Source organism: Strix uralensis, chromosome 4 (assembly GCF_047716275.1).
Source record: "Strix uralensis isolate ZFMK-TIS-50842 chromosome 4, bStrUra1, whole genome shotgun sequence".
Lineage (NCBI taxonomy): Eukaryota > Metazoa > Chordata > Aves > Strigiformes > Strigidae > Strix > Strix uralensis.
This window is the reverse complement of record NC_133975.1, coordinates 92,955,830-92,975,510: the sequence shown is the minus strand read 5'-3', so window position 1 is coordinate 92,975,510 and position 19,681 is coordinate 92,955,830. Positions and strand designations below refer to the sequence as shown.

General features: G+C 41.7%; 1 protein-coding gene across 7 annotated transcripts; it reads left to right on the top strand.

Annotated features, from left to right (window-relative positions):
• The first annotated feature begins 2 nt into the window (after positions 1-2).
• DNAL1 (dynein axonemal light chain 1) lies at positions 3-18,286 on the top strand. 7 transcript variants are annotated; one of them, XM_074867913.1, is made up of 9 exons: positions 3-167; positions 3,418-3,456; positions 5,317-5,422; positions 6,103-6,158; positions 8,905-8,960; positions 10,187-10,313; positions 10,719-10,865; positions 12,212-12,275; positions 17,750-18,286. In XM_074867913.1, exons 1-8 carry the CDS (start codon positions 14-16, stop codon positions 12,256-12,258), a joined length of 732 nt encoding a protein of 243 aa, XP_074724014.1. In that variant the 5' UTR covers positions 3-13; the 3' UTR covers positions 12,259-12,275; positions 17,750-18,286. The 7 variants fall into 7 exon arrangements, with proteins under 7 accessions (XP_074724014.1, XP_074724016.1, XP_074724017.1 ...); XM_074867915.1 differs by having other exon boundaries at positions 12,184-12,275; XM_074867916.1 differs by having other exon boundaries at positions 10,773-10,865; positions 12,212-18,286.
• The last annotated feature ends 1,395 nt before the right edge of the window (positions 18,287-19,681 follow it).

The window sequence follows — 19,681 nt, the reverse complement described above, 5'->3', positions numbered from 1 at the left end:
CGCGACTTCCGGGATGGGACTTTCTGTGTGGCCGCGCGTCTCTATGACCGCCAGGTGTGGTTGCCTTCGCGCTCGCCGCCCCCGCCCCGCCGTGTCGGTGGCGCTGCGCATGCGCGGGAGGCGGCTGGGCCATAGCAACCGGAGCGTTAACGGTAGCAACGGCAATGGTGGGTGCTTCAGTGCCGACGCGGGCAGGCGGGCGCCTGGCGGGGAGGGCGCTGGGCCTGCAGGGGCGGCGGCCGGCCTAGCGGCTGCTGGGCAGCGCGGGGGCTTGGGGAGAGGCTGAGCCGCGGCGTCCCCGCGACCTGGCGGCGGCGGCTGGGGAGGGACACGACGACCGGGGCCTGCTCCGCGATGGCGGGGGCCGGTGCCGCTCTCCTGGCGCGGCAGGAGCCGGCGGGGGTGTGGGCGGCGGCCCCTCGGCGCTGCCCCCGAGCAGTCCCCGGCGGCCGGCTGTGGCAGTGCCGGTGCGCCGAGAGCGGCAGCGCGGAGCCCAGCCCTGCGCCGCCGGGGCTCCTCCGAGCGGGTCCCTGGCGCCCAGCAGCCCGGGCACGCCGTCCGCGGGCCGGGAGGCAGCCCCTGCTCGGGGCCGGCGCCGGCGAGTTGGGGCCTGTTAGGGTGCCTTGGGAAAGGGGCGTTTCAGGGATAGAACAAAGTGGTGGGGAGCCTGGGATGCCGTCATATAAAAACTTGCGCTAGTACTTGTTTTTAAGGCAGCGGTATCTGCGATTAGTACAGCAATTAGCCTGGTATCTCTTGCTGTGCAATTCTGATTTGCTCTACTTAACATTTAAATAAATATTTGCAAACGAAGGCAAAGTGTCACTGTTTTACTTTTTCTTGGTTGCCTGAATTTTGTAAATACTCTGTCCAACAGCCGCGTTTTTTTCCCAAAATATTTCTTTTGTTATAACTTTTATATGTACAGGAATGTTTTTTTTTTCCCCTTAAGGTACTATGTTTCTTGTTCCTGCTATGTTGATGGTGACTCTTTGGGGTGACAATTTCAGCTACTGATCACTTGGCATTTTAAATACTTTTAAGTAATTTGACTTTCTTTAGTCTAAATACCTGTAGGAAATCGTTCAATATGCAGGTAGAGGAACCCTGAAAATACGCTTCTCGGAAGGAGGTTTCCCTTAAGTAACCTCCCATGACAGAAGATACTGTGATTTATCTACACAAACTTCATGTGAGCTTCAAAGAACAAAGCGAAATCCCTGATACATGTTCTCTTCGTAACCCACTATGCTGATTTTCATATTTCCACCACATCAAATACTGCAACAGAAGAGACGAGTCAGCCAGGCCAGGGAAGAAGCTGCTCCTTGTGCTCACATGGATCACTAGGTCTAAAGTCCAGTCCAGTTTTAGCTGTGAGTTTGAAACAGAAGCAGGCACTGGTCATATAAATCCATTTCTGTCTTCAACATGAGTGACTGAGGTCATGTACCTGAATGCTGTAATAATGGCTACCATAATTATGAAAAATGCGATTAAGTTCATGTCCAAAAAATGGGAAGCCAGCTGTGTTTGCTGGCATGCTGGTAGCTGTTAATCAGGTTTCATGAGGCTGTTGGAGTGGGAACTGGGGATGTGATCTGAACAGGAGGAGGTTTATCTGCAGCAGACACCGAGGAGGTACTGCCGTGGCACAGGTTTACCAGGTCATCTACAATGGGGCGTAGAGCTAGCTATCGCGTGGTATAGACAGGGTGAAAACGAGTGCCCAGCGGTGGGCGGGAGCAGCTGGAACATCTGAGTTTCTCAGTGATATACGTCTAAATGAAGGTGTATATATTGATATTTGAGAGGCATCCTTGGTGTTGCTGGGTCTTAGACTGTTGTTGGGTGTTCAGTGACTGTAGCCATTCTTATACATGCAGCTGCCTCAACTGTTGTCTCTCACCGTTGGGGTTCAGAGTTTCCAGGGGTCTAGAGTAAAGTATCCAACACTGAAGCTCTCTGACCAAGGTGATTGCCTGTAAGATTTCTGGTGGAAGTTAGTTTGTTGGGTTTAACTTTTAGAGTCTTTTTTTTTTTGATATCTGATTACCTGAAAGGCTGCTTCTGTCCACATGTGGTAGTGCTACACCGAAGAGCAATAGAAACACCCACACTAGGGTCCCCTTGTTTTTGTAGAAAGGAGGCTGTTGCTGAGTTTTGTGAAATATTGGTCTCTGGAACCTTTTTAGTCTGAAGGACATCTTGGAATATGTTTAATGTTTAGGATATCAGGGTTTATCTAATTACTGTTTTGGATAGCATCATGTGGTTTTGAGAAGACTCTGATGTGAGGCAGGAAAGTTGGACTTAGTGACAACAGAAAGTTGGTCAGTGGGTCTGTCCTGGTTTCGGCCAGGATAGAGTTAACTTTTCTTGGGCTGAGAGGGAGCACAGCTGGAGGGCCAGTCCGATCTATCACTGGAGATTTCCATACCATGAGATGTCATGCTCAGTGTATACAGGCGGACGCGGGCACTCTCTGGCTTGCGCCCTTTTCAGTTTTCCAGGTCGGTGTGGTGGGATCGCTGCTGGGGCGGGGGGCGGGCCGTGTACCTGTCGCTGTGCTCAGTAAGCCACTGTTGCATTTTACTCGTTTTGGATTTACATCTTGTCACTGTTGTTTTTCTTGTTACTATTAGTAAATTCCTTTTTAATTCAACCTACGAATTTTCTTCTTTTTGTCCCTCCCTTATCTCACTGGGGACAGGAGAGGTGAGCGGCTGGCCACGTGGCAATTGGCTGCCGGCTGAGTTCAAACCACAACAGGGTCAATCCCTAAAAAGCCTTGTATGGCAGCTCTCAGACTTTTCCTAACTGAATAATACATGTTTTCACATTGCATGATGTGACTCAACATAAAACGATCAGAGAAAAACAAATACAAACAATCCAGATTGCTCTTGATTTTTGGCAAGTTGTATCTTATTTTCCTCCATGAATCTTAAGAGGCTGTATCATTCTGTCTACTCACAGACTTGCTTTCAGACAGAAAGTCACTAATGCACAATAATAGAAAGTGTGGGGCGGTTTAAGAGCATTAGACCACATTTTTTCAGTGCAGTAACCTCTTATGTCTTTGAATTGAATTGACTTTCACCGTCAACGCTAACAAACAGTGTCCCAAACCCATGTTCCACACAGGGCAGAGAGTAAGATCAGGAAGATAACATCTTTGCATGAAGCCAATTGATTGCTTCTGAAAGTGCTACCAAGTACCCCAGAAAATAAAACTATGGGACACTGAGGGGTTCTAGCTTCTTAGACTCAGCTGGAGGAAGATAATACAGGAAAGTAGTAGAAGGGAGTAGACAAGCAGGATAGTGAGAGAGAAGGGAGAGGAGATAGGTTTGCAGTGAAGAAGTCAACTAAAAATTTGCAATGAATATTCATTTAAATTTGTTTCATTTTTAGGCAAAAGCTACAACTATCAAAGAAGCTCTAGCCAAATGGGTAAGTAGTAGAACAATATCTAGCTGCTTTGCAGTACTCCGTGGCATGGGGTTTGACTGTATTCAGCTAAATTTGGTTTTCAAATATTGTAAAAAATATGTTACGCATGAAGTGCTGAATTTGCTTTGCTGTTCTTGTTATTGGGGTGGGTCTAAATCTTCCTTTTACTTCCTCATCTGGGTCCATGTGACTCGAAAAATTAGATCTGGTGTTGCATTGTATTCCAGATGTTTTTCTTCCCCTTGGCATAAGGGTTTACCTCTGCTCTACAGTCAGGGTGACATTAGTTAAAGCAAGTTTAACTTAGCAAACAGGTAGCCTGTTCTCAAAAAAGTGTCTGTTTTACCTGTGGTTTCTCTGTGGCTTATTGTGGTCATTCAGCTGACCTTTCTTCCAGAAGTGTCTGGCAATCAGGTCTTCCTGCAAGTGCTCACTGCTGGCCACAGTCTGTGTTGGAAGCTTTCTCCCTTTCATGCTTTTAAGAAAAAATTTATTTGTTGGTATAAACTGGTAGATTATAAACTGAGTATAAATGCAAATAGATAGAGTGTTGTTCTTAGAAAAGAAAATGGAAATTTTGCATTTATATGACTTAGTTTGAACACACTCACCATATTCTAGCAAAACATCTGACATGCTTATTTGCTAAATTGCTACTTATGAGTAAAAATAGCATCACACTGAATTTGGACAGAAACTGAAATGTAAGTAAATGCACAAGGCAATGTGTTAATTTTTTATTAAGTTGCCTGAAGTATTTTGGGTATATAAGAGAGAAAATAATGTTATCAAAACCTGATCTTGTGCTGTGGGATTCTTAAAAGACTTCTGGGATGCAATTAATTTCATTACAAAGTGCCATATAAACCAGGCCAGACCTCAACTCTCTCACTTTTCAGTAGCTGCATAAAAATGGGGGAGAAAACAAGAGTCCTTGTTTTGAAAGCACAGAATAGATATCTCCTTTGTTGATGGACCTCCAGTCCTCCCACTGGACACGGAGTGAATTGACAGAATGGTCCCTTTGTGCTGTCAGGGGGGCAGCTGTCAGAACTGGTGGTACTACCCAAATAGATACTGCTCCAAGTGTTTAGTCAGTAATCGCCATCGCTTCAGAATTTTAAAAGATTTAATAGACTATATGTTTTAATAAACCCAGATGCTGAAGTTATGGCCATTTTTCTAAAGCTCTGAACTTTATAAAGTATTTCATCTAGAAAATTATCAACCCAGGTTGTAAATAGGAAGTTTGTCTTTTGCTGTATTCTCTAAAGTGTGAAATCTTCCCCCACTCCTTTTTAATGGCTAATTTATAATTTTTTTAGATTCTTAACTCTGTGAATCTGTTAAGGTTCTCCCCCAAAACACACTCCCCTGCGTTCAGTTTGTGTTGTTAGGCGTGAGTTCTGAGTGTTCTGGGTGAAGTGGGAAGGAGATTTTTCTGTCAGAGCTTTTAAGAATCTGCTTCTGCTACAGATCAGCCCTAGGTGAGGCTCCTAGATGTCTCCATGGAAGTACCTTCGTTCAGAATTTTAAACCGCCATCTAATCTCCACTTCTTTACAGTAGAAAACCCCTTAAAGAAATTGCTCAAGTGTAACACGACTTTTAAAGAAAGCATATGTAATGTATAAGTTCTTTTGATATCTTGAATATAAGCTAGCCTTCCCCTCTTCATGCTACACCAGCAGCAATCTTGATAAACATGCTCAAAATGCTTTCTCTTTAAGTAATATCTTCTAGTAGTATATTGGAATTACTTCTATAGTAGTTACTTCTATAGAAATTTTTTAGTGTAGTAATTTTTAGTAATTGCATGTAGCAGTGAGCCGCCTCTTCACCTTCTCTTTTCTTCAGGAAGAAAAAAATGGCCAGAAGGCTTCAGAGGCAAAGGAGGTGAAACTGTATGGTCAAATTCCTCCTGTAGAGAGGATGGATGAATCTCTCTCCACGCTTGTTAACTGCGAGTAAGTTCAGTTAAAAACTAACTGGAAACCAAATATTCTCTGTATTAATTTTCATGTTTTGTGCTCTCCATTGTGGAAATATGTATTTACTATGTTTAAGTGTGACCTTCAAAGCAGCAGCTTTTTCTTTTCTTTTTTTTTTTTTTCAGCTGAGCTTCTCTTTCCTCACATGGTTCTTCTTTTTAATTCAGAGATCCCTGTCACTTAACTGAGAAGATATTAGGGTAGATTCTGTATTGATATTTGTCCTCAGAAAAATTATATACTGTTTATCGGTGTATAATTACAGGTTCATGTTTGGGGTCTATCAGCTAACTGGCACATTTATGATTGAATTCAAAATTTATGCAAAAAAAAAGGAGACTTAAGCGGTACTTTCAGAAAGACATTAGAGCCATTTCAGAAATAAATGTCCCTGCATTTGATAAGGCTAGGCATAAAAAGATAATCTGGTATGTCATGTAAATAGCTAACCTATGGTACTTTCCCAGAAGCTAAATAAAGTTGTAGAAGTCTTGATGGTTTGAGGATATTTTGAGTCTGTTTACACATCCAGTTAGTTCACCATCTAATGAGAGAAGAATAGACAATTATTTCTAATGCAATGGTGTTTGGGCATGAAACCCTTCTGATATAGTGATCCCTTGTATACTGTGAATTCATTATTCTTGCTTTTAAAGGAAACTATCACTGTCTACGAACTGCATTGAAAGAATCGCCAACTTGAACAGCCTAAGTAAGTGACAAGCCAGTGAGCGATTATGTTTGTTTTCTAGTTGCTTGGGTAGGACACATACCACAATTTGTTATATGTGTCCAGCTTTATACCTGTTCTTATCCTTTTGAATTTCTTCCTCTTAGAAAATTACAAGTGACCTTTAAAATTATCAGTCTTACTGGAGAATGCATGTTTAGCAGTAATGGTGTATTAAAGCGTGTAGCCCAGCACTAGCCGTGGGAGCTGTCTCACTGTGCAGGTTTAACAAAAAAGCAAACAAAAAAATCCATTCAGAAAGCACCTTTGTACCCTCCAGTGGGCCTACTTGTGATATTCAACACCTATTCAGTTCTAGAGTGATTTAATGACCAATTTCCATGCTCATGATGGAGATAGTCTGCAGTTCAGCAGCTCCATAATTGCAGTATTGGTTGGAGTGTTGTAGATCTGGATGGAAAAATGTCATTCCACTCTGCAGAGGATTGAATATACTTGGTTTGATTTTGTTTGTACTTGAAAGGGTTGTGCCATCTGTCTAGAAGTGGAACTGAACTTTTATTTCTTGGGCAGCTGTCTATGAAACCTTGAAACTCATTGGGTTACTGACTTTGGGGCAGAATTCTTAATGGTCAGTCCTCAGGACTTTGACTCTGTGGCATGAAGCTGGCAAAGAGCTGCACGTTTTGGGCTGGAGCGTCCAGGCTTTTCTGTCCCTGTCGTATTGCCAGGTGGACAGTCAAGGAACCTGGAAACCCATTCTCTCCAGCTACACATCAATGGGGCTGTCAAGGAGCTTGATAAATTTATTTGTTTTCATAACATGCTCAGACTTCAAAAAATTTGCAAATACTAATCAGGGAAAAATATTCCAGTAGTCTTTCCAAATAACTGTACTGTAATATTTCAATTTGAGTAACTCTATCATGAGCAAAAAACAGTTAGGCGGTTATATATGAAAGTGAAACCAATGAAATTTTTCAGTGGGATAAAACATTAAAAGCCTTTAAAGCATCTTAAATATTTATATTAATAAAATGTAGAATCAAAACATCCAGTCTGTGCCAAATATTTGATCCTAAAGCCAGACAAACTAGAACTTCATGATCTGTCTCTTAAAGGTACAGAATATTGTCTCTATTGTCTCTATTGGCTTCTGTGAAAGAGGGAGAAAGCAGTGCTTATAGCTTTGAAAAACAAGCCACTAATTATGACATACTTGCTTTTGCTTATTGCAGAGAGGAAGATGAGAAATCTTTAAGCTGGAAAAGATTACCATTAATGTATATATCTCATACTGTAGTTATGTCAAGTAGATAATTCTGTGTAAAGGATCACACCCCTGTATCCATACATGTGAGGGTGATGTCGCTGTCATCTAAAACAAGTGTTAGATTTGTGTTTTAGAGAGTGTAAATGTACCATGAGGGAGATGGAAGATTTTTCTTCCTTTAAAATACAGAATATCTCAGAACAAGAGTAATAAAAACCAATAACAGCAGTTAGAAGCAATTTTAAGGCATGGCTTTTTAAACAATCTGTCATCTCTGTAAGTATCCTTTAATGTCTTACAAATTTCAAAAGCTAGTGCAATCTTACAATTTATAGATGGGAGTTACAGAGAGAGTAGCTGGCTAGACCAAAAGGCCATCTCCCAGCGCTCTCCCCTGTGGATATTCTGGAGAATATTAGCTGTAGCAGGCTTTACACTTACTGATTACGATTCTTCATTTTTTTAGCATGGTCATGTATTAAGCTGTTGTGTTTGAAAAGAAAAAGAATTCTCATTGTACCTCAGCTTTTTAATGAAAACTAATCTTCCTGGTTTAGAATATTTGCCAGGTGTGGTTTCATCCCTGCATTTCTTGAGACAGAACATGCAACTATCTATTCTAGATCAGCCTTGAATCTTCATCCATAGCAATCTCTAGCCACCATCTGTGCTATCTATGGAGTATCTGGTGCTACTTGGCTGGAACTTTCATTGGTCTTGCCATTATTGTGCCATGTATTTTCAATTATTATGCATACAAGAGCAAAACAAGATCATTAAGTATTTCATCCTTAAGGCAGTTAAGAAGAAGTGTTAAAACATTCATGAAAGGTATAGATCCAAAGTTAACCCAGCTACATGCTGCAACTCAGTTTGCTTATTTACACCTGCAAGAAAGCTGGTGTGAAAAATGAAGATGAGTTATACAAAAAGACAGCTATTTTGTGTTAGCTTTGAGTTACACTAGTATTACATTAAACCCCAACAAGAACAGCTCACTTAGAAAGGAGTTTTGTCTGGGTGTTAGACTAAGTTGAAATGTCTCTCATCAGACTTCTGTAAGGCAGCTTTATATGCTGCCGCTATTACAGAAATCAAATCTGCTGCCTTAAAATAAGATTGGAACAACTTTTGCCTGGAGAAGAAGGGGTATGAAATATGTAAGATCAAAACTAGCAAGTTAGCAGTTAGAGTTCAGGTGCGAAGTGAAATAATAATTTTTATTCAGTATTTATCTGGACTGAATTTTAACTAGGTAACCTACATGTGAGCAGCTTCGTATTCGTGAGCGTGTTTCTGAGCTGTCCACTGCATCCATTCCTGATGATCTGCGTAGGTCAGGAGGTTTTGTTTCTGTTATGTCATTCTTTCTTAAGGTAGCCTGTTCAGAGTGCAGTTTGTTTGTAAGTAAATGTGGTGTTTTACCTGACTTACAGCATCTTCCTATATTTAAAACAAAATTACTAACAAAAAACTTTCTTTTATCTATTACAGAAAATTTGAGGATTCTGTCTTTGGGAAGAAATAACATAAAGAACTTGAATGGATTGGTATGCGCTTCTTACTAGTATCAGTTCTTCACTAACAAAATGGAGTGCTGTCTAGAATGTGGGATAATTCCCCTATGTTCATAAAAGTCTTTGCTGAATTTATGTTATTCCCTAACCATTTATTTTCTCCTTTCACTATGATCTGTTCGCCCTCTTATACATTGCTTCTGAATTTTCAGATAGTCTTTCTCTTTTTTTTTTGTTTGAACACTCTTCATGTTTGGAGATTCTTTGGGGCTAATTTACTACCTAAAAGGATTTTAGAAAGAGAGATTTCGTTGTCTTTGACAAAGATGAGCAGAACTTTTATTTGAAAACTGCTGTCTGTCTGTAAAGCCCTTTAAATTCCACTGGCTTTACATGAAAATAATTCCTACAGACTTTTTGCATGAGGAATTTTCTACCTGAAGACACTTAGACTGTGCTTCTTTACTGCACATATTAGCAGTCCTGTGAACACACACTTCATGAGAGTCTGTCCTTTTTATGTTAACTGGTGCCCAGAGCAATATGGCTTTAGGGGAGAGGATGGTGGCAGGACTAAGTCTACCAGGTAGGTGAAAATTTGTTGAGGAAAAAATTGGATCAATTTTGTTACATTTGAATTAAGGGCAAAAGAACTTTTTTCCGATCAACTTTTTTATTAATTAATATAGAAATTCTTTTCTTCCTCAAGAGATACTCCCACAGAATGTTTCTCTTCAAAGCTATTCCCATCTTCAGAGATGCCATATCTCTGAAGTGTGAAATGCAGAGTCAATGTGTAATGGCTGGTTTAAAAAAACCTCTCTTTTGAGAGAATTATGAAAGCAACTTCTGGCCAACAGGTACAAACATACACGCACTTGAAATGAATCATTCCCTCATATTGTATAAAACCCCTTCTAAAGTGGTGTTGAATTGCATTGACTTCATGTATACCTGCAGTGCACAAGCAGTCAAATTTGTCTCCTCTGCCTCTATGCCTTAAGAACAACTACTCCAGCCAGCTATTCCTTGTCTTATTTTAATATTGTGATTTCTGTCCTCCTAAATATATCTCAGATCTTTTGCTCTTAATTCCCATGAGTATTTGTCATGCATAATTAGGGACCTGCTTAATGGGAAATGAGGACCAGTATTTCTTAGTATTTTCTCACATGAGGTGACTTGCTGGGGGTGAAGAGAGAATCTGAAGAATAAGGAAGTACACTTTTGCTTACCTGAGCAGTCCTGTTATTTTCCAGGAGGCAGTTGCAGATACTTTAGAGGAGCTGTGGATCTCCTACAACTTCATTGAGAAACTGAGGGGTATCCGTGTAATGAAGAAGCTGAAGGTTCTTTATATGTCAAATAATTTGGTGAAAGACTGGGGTAAGCCACACCTCTCTATTCTGTAACTTCTGTAGTGGTGAATGCATGAGTTAAGTCGCCAACTGAAGAACAGTTCTGTACGTTCCAGGGCTTTAAGTCTCACTGGTAAGCCTGCAGACATGCGTAGAATCCCTAAATATCCACTCATGAAAGAGAGTAAAAATAGTTAGAATATTAAATTTAACTTCTAAGCCCAATGGAGTTTGTTCTTTGAATCATCTTTCTCGGAATTCTTTTAAAATGCATACCTGTTCTTCAGTCTGATACTGGTTCAAGCCCAGGCAATCCCTATCCTGTTGTATCCCATGCTATTTATGTTTGCACTGAGTTTGAAAGGAACATGTGGTGCAGATGTATTTTCCACGTTCCACAATCTGGTTGGTGTTTTCACCTTTGTGGTTGCAGCAGAGTTTGTGAGACTGGCAGAGCTGCCATTACTAGAGGATCTGGTGTTTGTAGGCAATCCACTACAAGAGAAATATGCCTCTGATCAGAAGAACAATTGGATTGAAGAAGCAACCAAACGGGTACCCACGCTGAAAAAGCTGGATGGTGAGTTTGGGGCGTGAGGCAATTGGTGTGAGTTAACAGCTTAATACAAAGACAACCACAGGGAAATGAATCATAACCTCAGAAATTCATCTGTGTACCCATTTAATCAATAGTCCTCACTCCTCTCTTTGGACTTACCCTGTTGTGCTTATGTACTATATGTTGGATGACTAATTATTGAAATGGTTGAAGATGTTCTGGACAAAAATAAGCACTGAAGGTCTCTTTCAGCAGGTGGGCGTTGCCTTTCTGTTAGTTCCTGTGCCAGGAACACTGGTCAGCAGTTAGGTGCCTAAAGCACAACAGAAACCAGGCTCTGGTAGTTTTATTTTCCATTTCCTACCTGTGAAAAAAGAAACACAGCACCCTAGTCTTACAGTAAGCAAAGGGCCCTCACCACAAAGCCTCACCGTAGTTCAAGTCTCTGCCTCAAGCTGAGCAAAGCATTGGTATGACCCAGTTCCCACTACCCAGGTGACAGCACAGGTGAATGGACAACTACCTGCACACCCTGCTGTTCTTGTACTACTTATTTGGGCATGGATTTGAGTGTGCTAGTTCAGTGTGCTGTGAGCTTACCTGTACTATAGGGTTTTGCTACTGTGGGGAAAATTTATAACTTGATAAATCTTTTGGGGGGCTATTAGCATTTCAGCTTGTTTTAAATTCATGAATCCATCACTATGAGGTGGTGTGAACCCTGCAGGCTGCCACAGTCTGAGGTGCCCTTACTCAACATGGCAATTAAAAAGTGATTATTTTTTTTTTAAAAATACTCAAGGGGTGGGTATAGACTATGACGCTATTGTGCAGTGCAGCTTTATTCCATGACATCCAGGTTAGTCCTAAGAGATCTGACCATATTGCTTCTTGGATCCACATTAATATCATTGTAATTTGTAGCCTGGATACCCTAGTTAGGAATCAGTGAGGAGGTATCACATACTAACTTGGTCAGGTGACCTACAACCTACAAGAGAAGGGTGACATGTTAGTTGGTTGTTGGCAGTTGAACCAACATGGTGCATCTCCCAGTGACCAAGTTAGGCTGATCTTTGCAGGTCCTGCTTTAGTACCTTTTTTATTCTCTGTTACTTGAGAAGTTGGAAAAACATCCAACAGAAGATCTCATCAGTTGAAGGCTTTTCTAGTTAAGAGCCGTTCAGGTATGCAGAAGTTCATGTCAGTTAGAAGCAGAGGCAGGAAATACAACTCTTCCCTCTTTCTGCTGGTCTGACTCTTTCCAGCAGTCCAGAGTAGCTTTCAGGTATATCAGCATTAACTATATCTTTCTCTGCATATTCATAAATCTTTGCAGATTTTTTTCCTCTCTTTTTTCCTCTTAGGTATCCTAGTTATTAAACAAGAAGAAGATGAAGAAGGAGCAAACTGATGACACTTTCTTGTTGGGTATTTAATTATTTAAGTAACTCCAGATAGCTCAGCACATAGAACTTTTATATAAAATGTTTGTTTTGAAGACCCTTTGGGCAATTTTTAGACCAGTTTATCTCCACAGTCTCTCACCCAAAGAGTTAATTACCAAAATTCGGGCATACCAATTTTGTCAAGCTTATGACACCTTCTGTAGTGACCAGTGGAGTTGAGTTTATCTGCTGTTTGGCTAGCAAGAGATTTTTACCTAAACTAATATGTAGCTATTTTTAATCCCTGATTAGTGGTGCTTGTTGTTGACTCTTGGGTTATAACAGAACCATTTTAGCTTGTTCAGTGCAGCTGGCCCACATTATCATTGGAAACACTGAGGCCAAAAGAACAATGTTGTGTTTGTTGTGTTTAATTTTATCATGGGAGTCCCTCAATATTTTAAATATGCAAGTTTGCCCTTTCATCCCCTTAACTGTTATGCCAAACAGGCCCAGTAGTTGTGGACCTAAGCACAAAAAAGGTATTGGTCTGATGATCGCCTGCTACTGGTCTTAAGTTTTGAATTGGGCTTCTCGCATTGGAACTCAGCTGCATTGCTTAGAAGGCCATGTATAACTTGGATATTTATTTATTTTGAAGAGGCAATGGGAATTCTTTGCATGGTTTCAGTGAGACTAAAATATCTGCTAGCTTTTTTTTTTTTTGTCTCTTACTAAAAAATTATTTTGGATTGAACTATGTGGCCTATGAGCCTACAGCTGGTTCCTAGTTTTGGTTTGGGTCACTGGTGGACATAATCCTTCTCAGCTCTGGAATGTTCCTACAATTAAGTAGGCTGATACTAATACAGAAGCAAACAGTGAACAAAAGACCTGGGCTTGAGAGCAAAAAATTTTGGTGTGGGGGATACTCATTTCTGTGTGAAAGCACAGATGCAAGCAGTGAGAGAAAGCGTATGTAGTTAGTGGGGAAGGTGAGATGAGATGAGATGAGATGGTGTTGTGGTTTGAACTCAGCTGGTAGCAAATCGCCACGTGGCCAGTTGTTTACTTTCCTCCCCACCCCCGGTGAAATAGGGGAGGGACAAAAGAAGAAATTTGTAGATTGAATAAAAAGATAATAATAATTAGTAATACTAACAAAAAACAACAGTAACAATAGTAGTCCAAAACAGGTAAAATGCGGTAGTGGCTCACTGAGCGGCGACCGGTACAGAGCCCGTCCCCAGCAGTGATACGACCGCACCAGAGAATCCTGCCCCACCAATCTGGAAAACGAAAACAAAAAACGCACCTATATGCTGAGCTTGATGTCACATGACATGGAACGCTCCAGTGATCAATCAGGACCCAGCCCTTCAGCTGTGCTCCCTCTCAGCCCAAGGAAAGTTAACTATCCTGGCTGAAACCAGGACAGTCTCCACCTGTTATTCCATACCATTGACATCATGCTCAGGTTCCAAATACATTCTAATGAATCACCACCCCTTTCCTGGGTCTCACAGATATCATTCCCTCAGTCTACGGGCCATCCTTCCAAAATGTCTACTGAGTTAATTTAGTCCATAACTTTGGGTTCCATCTGTCATGGCAGTCTTTAAGACTGGAGGAATGAGGTGGAGTTGGCTCAGTCAGTGGAGCAGGAGGCTTTGGATGTGGCAGGAGGATGTTTCGAGGCACCAATTGCAATAATGGTTATTTGACAGTTCGATTCATTGGTTGTTTTCATTCAAAATCAAATCTCCTTGAGGCACGCATCGGAATTCTCCATCCTCCTGCATTACTCACCAAGTGCACCCAGGTCCTTGGGCAAAAGTAATCCCACGCATGCGTTTACCTTTACCCGATGCAGGAATAACCCAGAGGGTCTTCCCCAGCATATTTTTAATGTGCACTACGGGGGCTTTATCCCCATCTACAGTATGTAGGAGGTTTGACTGAACAGGGCCAGCTTGCTTGGCAGATCCTCTGGTATTGACTAACCAGGTGGCTTTTGCTAAAAGCACGTCCCAGTGTTTGAAAGTTCCACCACCCATTGCTCTCAGTGTAGTTTTCAGCAATCCATTGTATCACTCAATTTTCCCAGAGGCTGGTGCATGGTAGGGAATGTGATATATCTGCTCAATACCATGTTCTTTGGCCCAAGCATCTATGAGGTTGTTTCGGAAATGTGTCCCATTATCTGACTCAATCCTTTCTGGCGTGCCATGCCGCCATAAGACTTTCTTCTCAAGGCCTAAAATGGTGTTCTGGGCAGTGGCATGGGGCACGGCATAAGTTTCCAACCATCCAGTGGCGCTTCCACCATTGTAAGCACATAGTGTTTGCCATGCTGAGTTCATGAGAGCGTGATATAATCAGTCTGCCAGGCCTCCCCATATTTATATTTTGACCATACTCCTCCATACCAAATGGGCTTTAACCGTTTGGCTTGCTTGATCGTAGCACATGTCTCACATTCATGGATTACCTGTGCAATAGCATCCATGGTTAAGTCCACCCCTTGGTCATGAGCCCATGTTGTTCCATCTCTTCCCTGATGCCCTGAGGAGTCATGGGCCCAGCGAGCCATAAATTGTTCACCCTTATGTTGCCAGTCCAGATCTACTTGAGCCACCTTAATCTTAGCAGCCTGATCTGCCTGTTGGTTATTCTGATGTTCTTCAGTGGCCTGGCTCTTGGGTACATGAGCATCTACACGGTGTACGTTCACAACCAGATTCTCTACTCGAGCAGCAATATCTTGCCATAATTCAGCAGCTCAGACGGGTTTGCCTCTGCGCTGCCAGTTGCTCTGTTTCCACTGCTGTAACCACCCCCACGGCGCATTTGCCACCATCCACGAGTCAGTATAGTGGTACAGCACCGGCCACTTTTCTCGCTCAGCGATATCCACGGCCAGCTGGATGGCTTTCACCTCTGCGAACTGACTCGATTCACCTTCTCCTTCAGCAGCTTCAGAGACCCATCGTGTGGGGCTCCACACAGCTGCTTTCCACCTTCAATGTTTTCCCACAATGCGACAGGACCCTTCGGTAAACAGGGCACATCGCTTCTCATTATCCAGTAGTTTATTATATGGTGGGGCCTCCTCAGCATGCTTTACTTCTTCCTCTGGCGCCATTCCAAAATCTTTGCCTTCTGGCCAATTTGTAATCACTTCCAGTATTCCCGAACGGCTGGGGCTCCCTATTCGAGCCCGTTGTGTGATTAATGCAACCCATTTACTCCATGTGGCATCAGTTGCATGGTGTGTTTCTTTTATTCTCAGCCTTGCTAAAATACATTATATAGTTTTAAGTAACAGATTTCTTTTCAAATTGCTTTTACAAGAAGAGACAAAAGCATATTCTCAAAGTCAGAAGATGGGGTTGTAGTGGCTGCAGTTTCTGTTACTTTGTTACCAGATCCAGAGCCCTTCTCTTTCTCTTGAGGGTGCTGAACAGTGTTTAATAGCACTTGGTAAGCATGGGCTAGGCCCCAGCATGTTGCAGTGAGCTGTGCCTCTCTGGAATTACCCAGAATCACAGAATCATCAAGGTTGGAAAAGACCTTGAAGATCATCCAGTCCAACCATTAACCTAACACTGACAGTTCCCAACTACACCATATCCCTCAGCGCTATGTCAAGGCAACTTAAACCCCTCCAGGGATGGGGACTCCACCACCTCCCTGGGCAGCCCATCCCAACGCCTAACAACCCCTTCTGGAAATAAATACTTCCTGGTATCCAGTCTAAAAGATCATTCTCCCAGTCTCTGTCTTCTGGCTGAGGAGGCTGGATTCCCTCAGTACAACTAGTCTTGTTATTAAAGACTGAGGCAAAGAAGGCATTAAGCACCTCAGCCTTTTCCTCATCACTCATTGCCATGTTTCCTGCTGTGTCTAGCAGGTGATGGAGGCTCTCCCTGGTCTTTCTTTTGCTGTTGACCTGTTTATAGAAACATTTGTTGTTCTCCTTGACTGCTGAAGCCAGATTAATTTCTAGCTGGGCTTTAGACCTCCTGATTTCCGCCCTGCATAGCCTCACAGCCTCTTTGTAATCACTGTGAGTGGCTAGGCCCTTCTGCCAAAGGCCGTAAACTCTCCTTTTCTCTCTGAGTTGCAGCCGAAGCTCCCTGTTCAGCCAGGGTGGTCTTCTCTGCCGCCAGCTTCTCTTATAGCCCCTGGGGACCGCCTGCTCCTGAGCCATTAAGACTTCCTTCTTAAAGAGTGCCCAGCCTTCCTGGACCCCTATACCCTTCAGGCCCATCTCCCAGGGGATTCTGTCAAGCAGTTGCCTAAACAAGTCAAAGTCAGCTCTTTGGAAGTCCAAAGGGCTGCCCCCTCTCCTGGCCTCTCTAAGAATAGAGAACTCTATTATTTCATGATCTCGGCCTCCAACCGTCACCTCATCCACCAGTCCTTCTCTGTGGTCTTAAGTCTGTACATTTCTGAAGGTCATGTTAGATACAACAAATACTCTACGCTTTGGCTATTTTGGGACATTCTGAGAGCAGAATAGAAACTTAGAGTTCTGATGATGTGGCGATGATTGGAACGAAACACAGTTCCCTTGAGAAGACATGAGGGCTAAGAGCAGTTCCTGGCTGCTGTCAGTGACCCAGACAGGCTGCACCTACGGGCCTCAGTCCCAGAACCGCTGCAGTTGGTGGTAGAGCTGTGCCTACTGTTTGGCCCACTATCATCAGCTCTTTTCACAGATTTAACAGCACAAATTATCTAGCTCTTTTTTGGGGGCTGCATTATAATTACCACAAAAAAGAGAAAAAGAAAAAAATCATTCTTGAAAGAGTGGAGCATCCAGTCTCAACACAATTATAACGGCAGTAAGGGACACTTACAATACATTCATGCTGTGATAAAGTAGCATATATTTTAAAACCCTTCCGGTAAAAACTGTATGTCAATCTCAGTGAAACAATACAGTAAGGAAGGAATAAATTGTGGCTCTCATTTGTCAGGAGATGCTTCAGCTCAAAGCTGGGTGGAAGGTTCAGCTTAATGTTGCTTTGCCTGATGAATCATTACTCTCAAGAACAAATCAACCCCCCCAAACTTTTTCTCCTCTAAAATAAGTTTTCCTAAATTTTAAAATTTGCACTTTAAAATGATGCACTGGATGTGGTGGAAGACATACACAGGTGGTAGAATTAAAGCAGCTGATTCGCATATCGGTGGTGCTACACCACATCACATATAAGCTGACAGCGAAGCTCGGCCTGCATGCCCACAGGGAGCGGCCGAGAAAAATGTTGAAAGGCTTGTCTTTCTGTATCGCTCTTCGCTCTTCCCCATCGCACCACATCCAACAAAGTAGTAAGCACATTATTATTCATGGATGAAAAGAGCACCCATGTAAAACTTGCAAGCCATGTGGAATTCAGCTTTTCCCAGTGAAATTATGGAGGATTAGCATCCACTTTATTCCTTAGAGAAATATCTTAAAATTAAATTAGTGATAGGAAATAGCTAAGTTTTTTACTTGCTTGTTAGCACACTGACCTCTCTTCAAAGAGCTGATGTATGCAGTATTGAGTGTTGATATACTGAGAACTGCTGGAAAAATGTGAGAAGAGACCTGAGAACCAGCACATGACTCAGGCTACACTAGAAGCAGACTCATCTAGAAAAATCTTCAAGCAAGAGAGCACTTTTTAACATCCCCTTTGGCTATCTTTTGTATACAGTAATTTTGTAGCATGACCCAGCTGTTAAATTTGCTGTGTTTAAATTATTTAGGCCTATGTTTATAAATGTTATTCTGTGAAACTTGTTTAATATAACATTATTTTATACAAACGTCTTTGGCTGTTGTGTAATGAAATAGTTCAGCTTGTGGAGAACATTCTGAAATTAAAATTCTGTTCTCATTAAACTTTCCTAGCTGCTCAGGGAGCAATGTATTTATAGTATGTAAATGATGTTCCTCATTGCCTCTATATTTTAGAATAGAAAATAACTTGGACTTTAAAAATGCTGATATATTGTGATTGTTGTCATCTGATACATAAATATTTTTCAATCTTTTAAGACAGTGGTTGTCAGACTTTGTTCTTGGGTCTTAAGAAAAAAAGTCTACTACTCCTATAGGGGGAAAAAATCCAAATAAGTTAAATAAATGGGTACTCTTTCTTCAGTACAAAATTACTAATTCACTTTTGTTATACTAGCAATAGCAATATACTATCAATTCCATTAGTCCTGGACGAGAGAAGGTTAACTGATTCATAAACTTCTGTAATAAGAACTTTAGCCATCAGTAGACAGTGTCACTGAAATGTAATTTCAAAACTCAGATATAAAGAAAAAGCTTTCTACCCCCCAGTCCACAGCAGTCGGTTTCAATAATGACAACAGCAGCATCCTGCAATGAGGGCTGTAATGCTATTTAAAAAACATACAGGGAATTACTGCAGAATTCCTCACACAGTGCCACTAACTCAAAGCTTACTAATCCTTAAAATGCTCGTAAGGTCTCCTTCGGTAGCTGAAATAACTTCCAGGAGTTTGGGCTTGGATCCACCAATTAAAAAAGAGTTGAAAACCAAAATGCCCAGAACTTGTGACTTTTTTGATCATCCAAAGTTTGTTTGCATGGCTTCACAGTTTTAGTACAAAGTAGTCCACCTTTAGCACTTTTGCCAGTTGGCTTTGACAGGGAGGCAAATACATTATTTAAAGCTTTAAACAAAGTCCTGGTCTGCTATCTGAAGTGAAGGTTTCGGTGTTCCCAGTCTCTTTTGTGAAGGCTTCGGTGTTCCCAGTCTCTTTTGCCCACCAAGCAAAATACCACTTACTTCTCCAAATACTACTGCTGATCAACAGCCACATCCACAGGAGTAAATCAAAGCAAAGGCTTCTACACTGAGCTGAAAAAAGAGCGTTTTAGTGTCTTGGGCTGAGTCTTTCTCCTGCCAGCTTTGCAAGAATATTGAAATGCAAAAATTTGTCAGCATAAATTAGCAACTAGAAAGAAAGCAGGTGTGCTGCCTTGAATTCTAACTGAAATCTCACAGGAGGTCAGTCACTGATACACAGTTCTACCATCTGCTTTATGTAGTGAAACGTTTGCAGCTTTTGAAGACTTCATGCCCACAGGTATGAGAAACACCTACGTAGCCTAGTTAACTAAAACCAGTTAATTACCAAAACAGAAGGAACCTTTGTTTTGAGGATGGATGGAAGCAAATTAGTATTTAAAATCCACAGCAAGAGATCCGGCTACTGCCAGAGGAAACGAGATTAGTGCTGTATAACAAAATATGTTTACAAACCCCCTTCGATTCAGGTAACAGACAAGTGCCTTTAAGACAGTATTTCCTAAAACGTTTTTTAAACTCTACCATTAAAACCTATGATGCAATACGACTTACAACTGGAGTCATTGTTTCTACAATCAGTAGATTCAACTCCTAAACAGCAGGA

What these genes read in the sequence shown, in the direction of transcription:
- DNAL1 (XM_074867913.1), top strand. Translation starts at nt 14, where the DNA reads ATGGGACTTTCTGTGTGGCCGCGCGTCTCTATGACCGCCAGGTGTGGT. An exon ending in CGCCAACTTGAACAGCCTAA is followed by an intron (nt 6,159 to 8,904) that starts GTAAGTGACAAG and finishes TATCTATTACAG; the next exon opens with AAAATTTGAGGATTCTGTCT. An exon ending in CACGCTGAAAAAGCTGGATG is followed by an intron (nt 10,866 to 12,211) that starts GTGAGTTTGGGG and finishes TTTTCCTCTTAG; the next exon opens with GTATCCTAGTTATTAAACAA.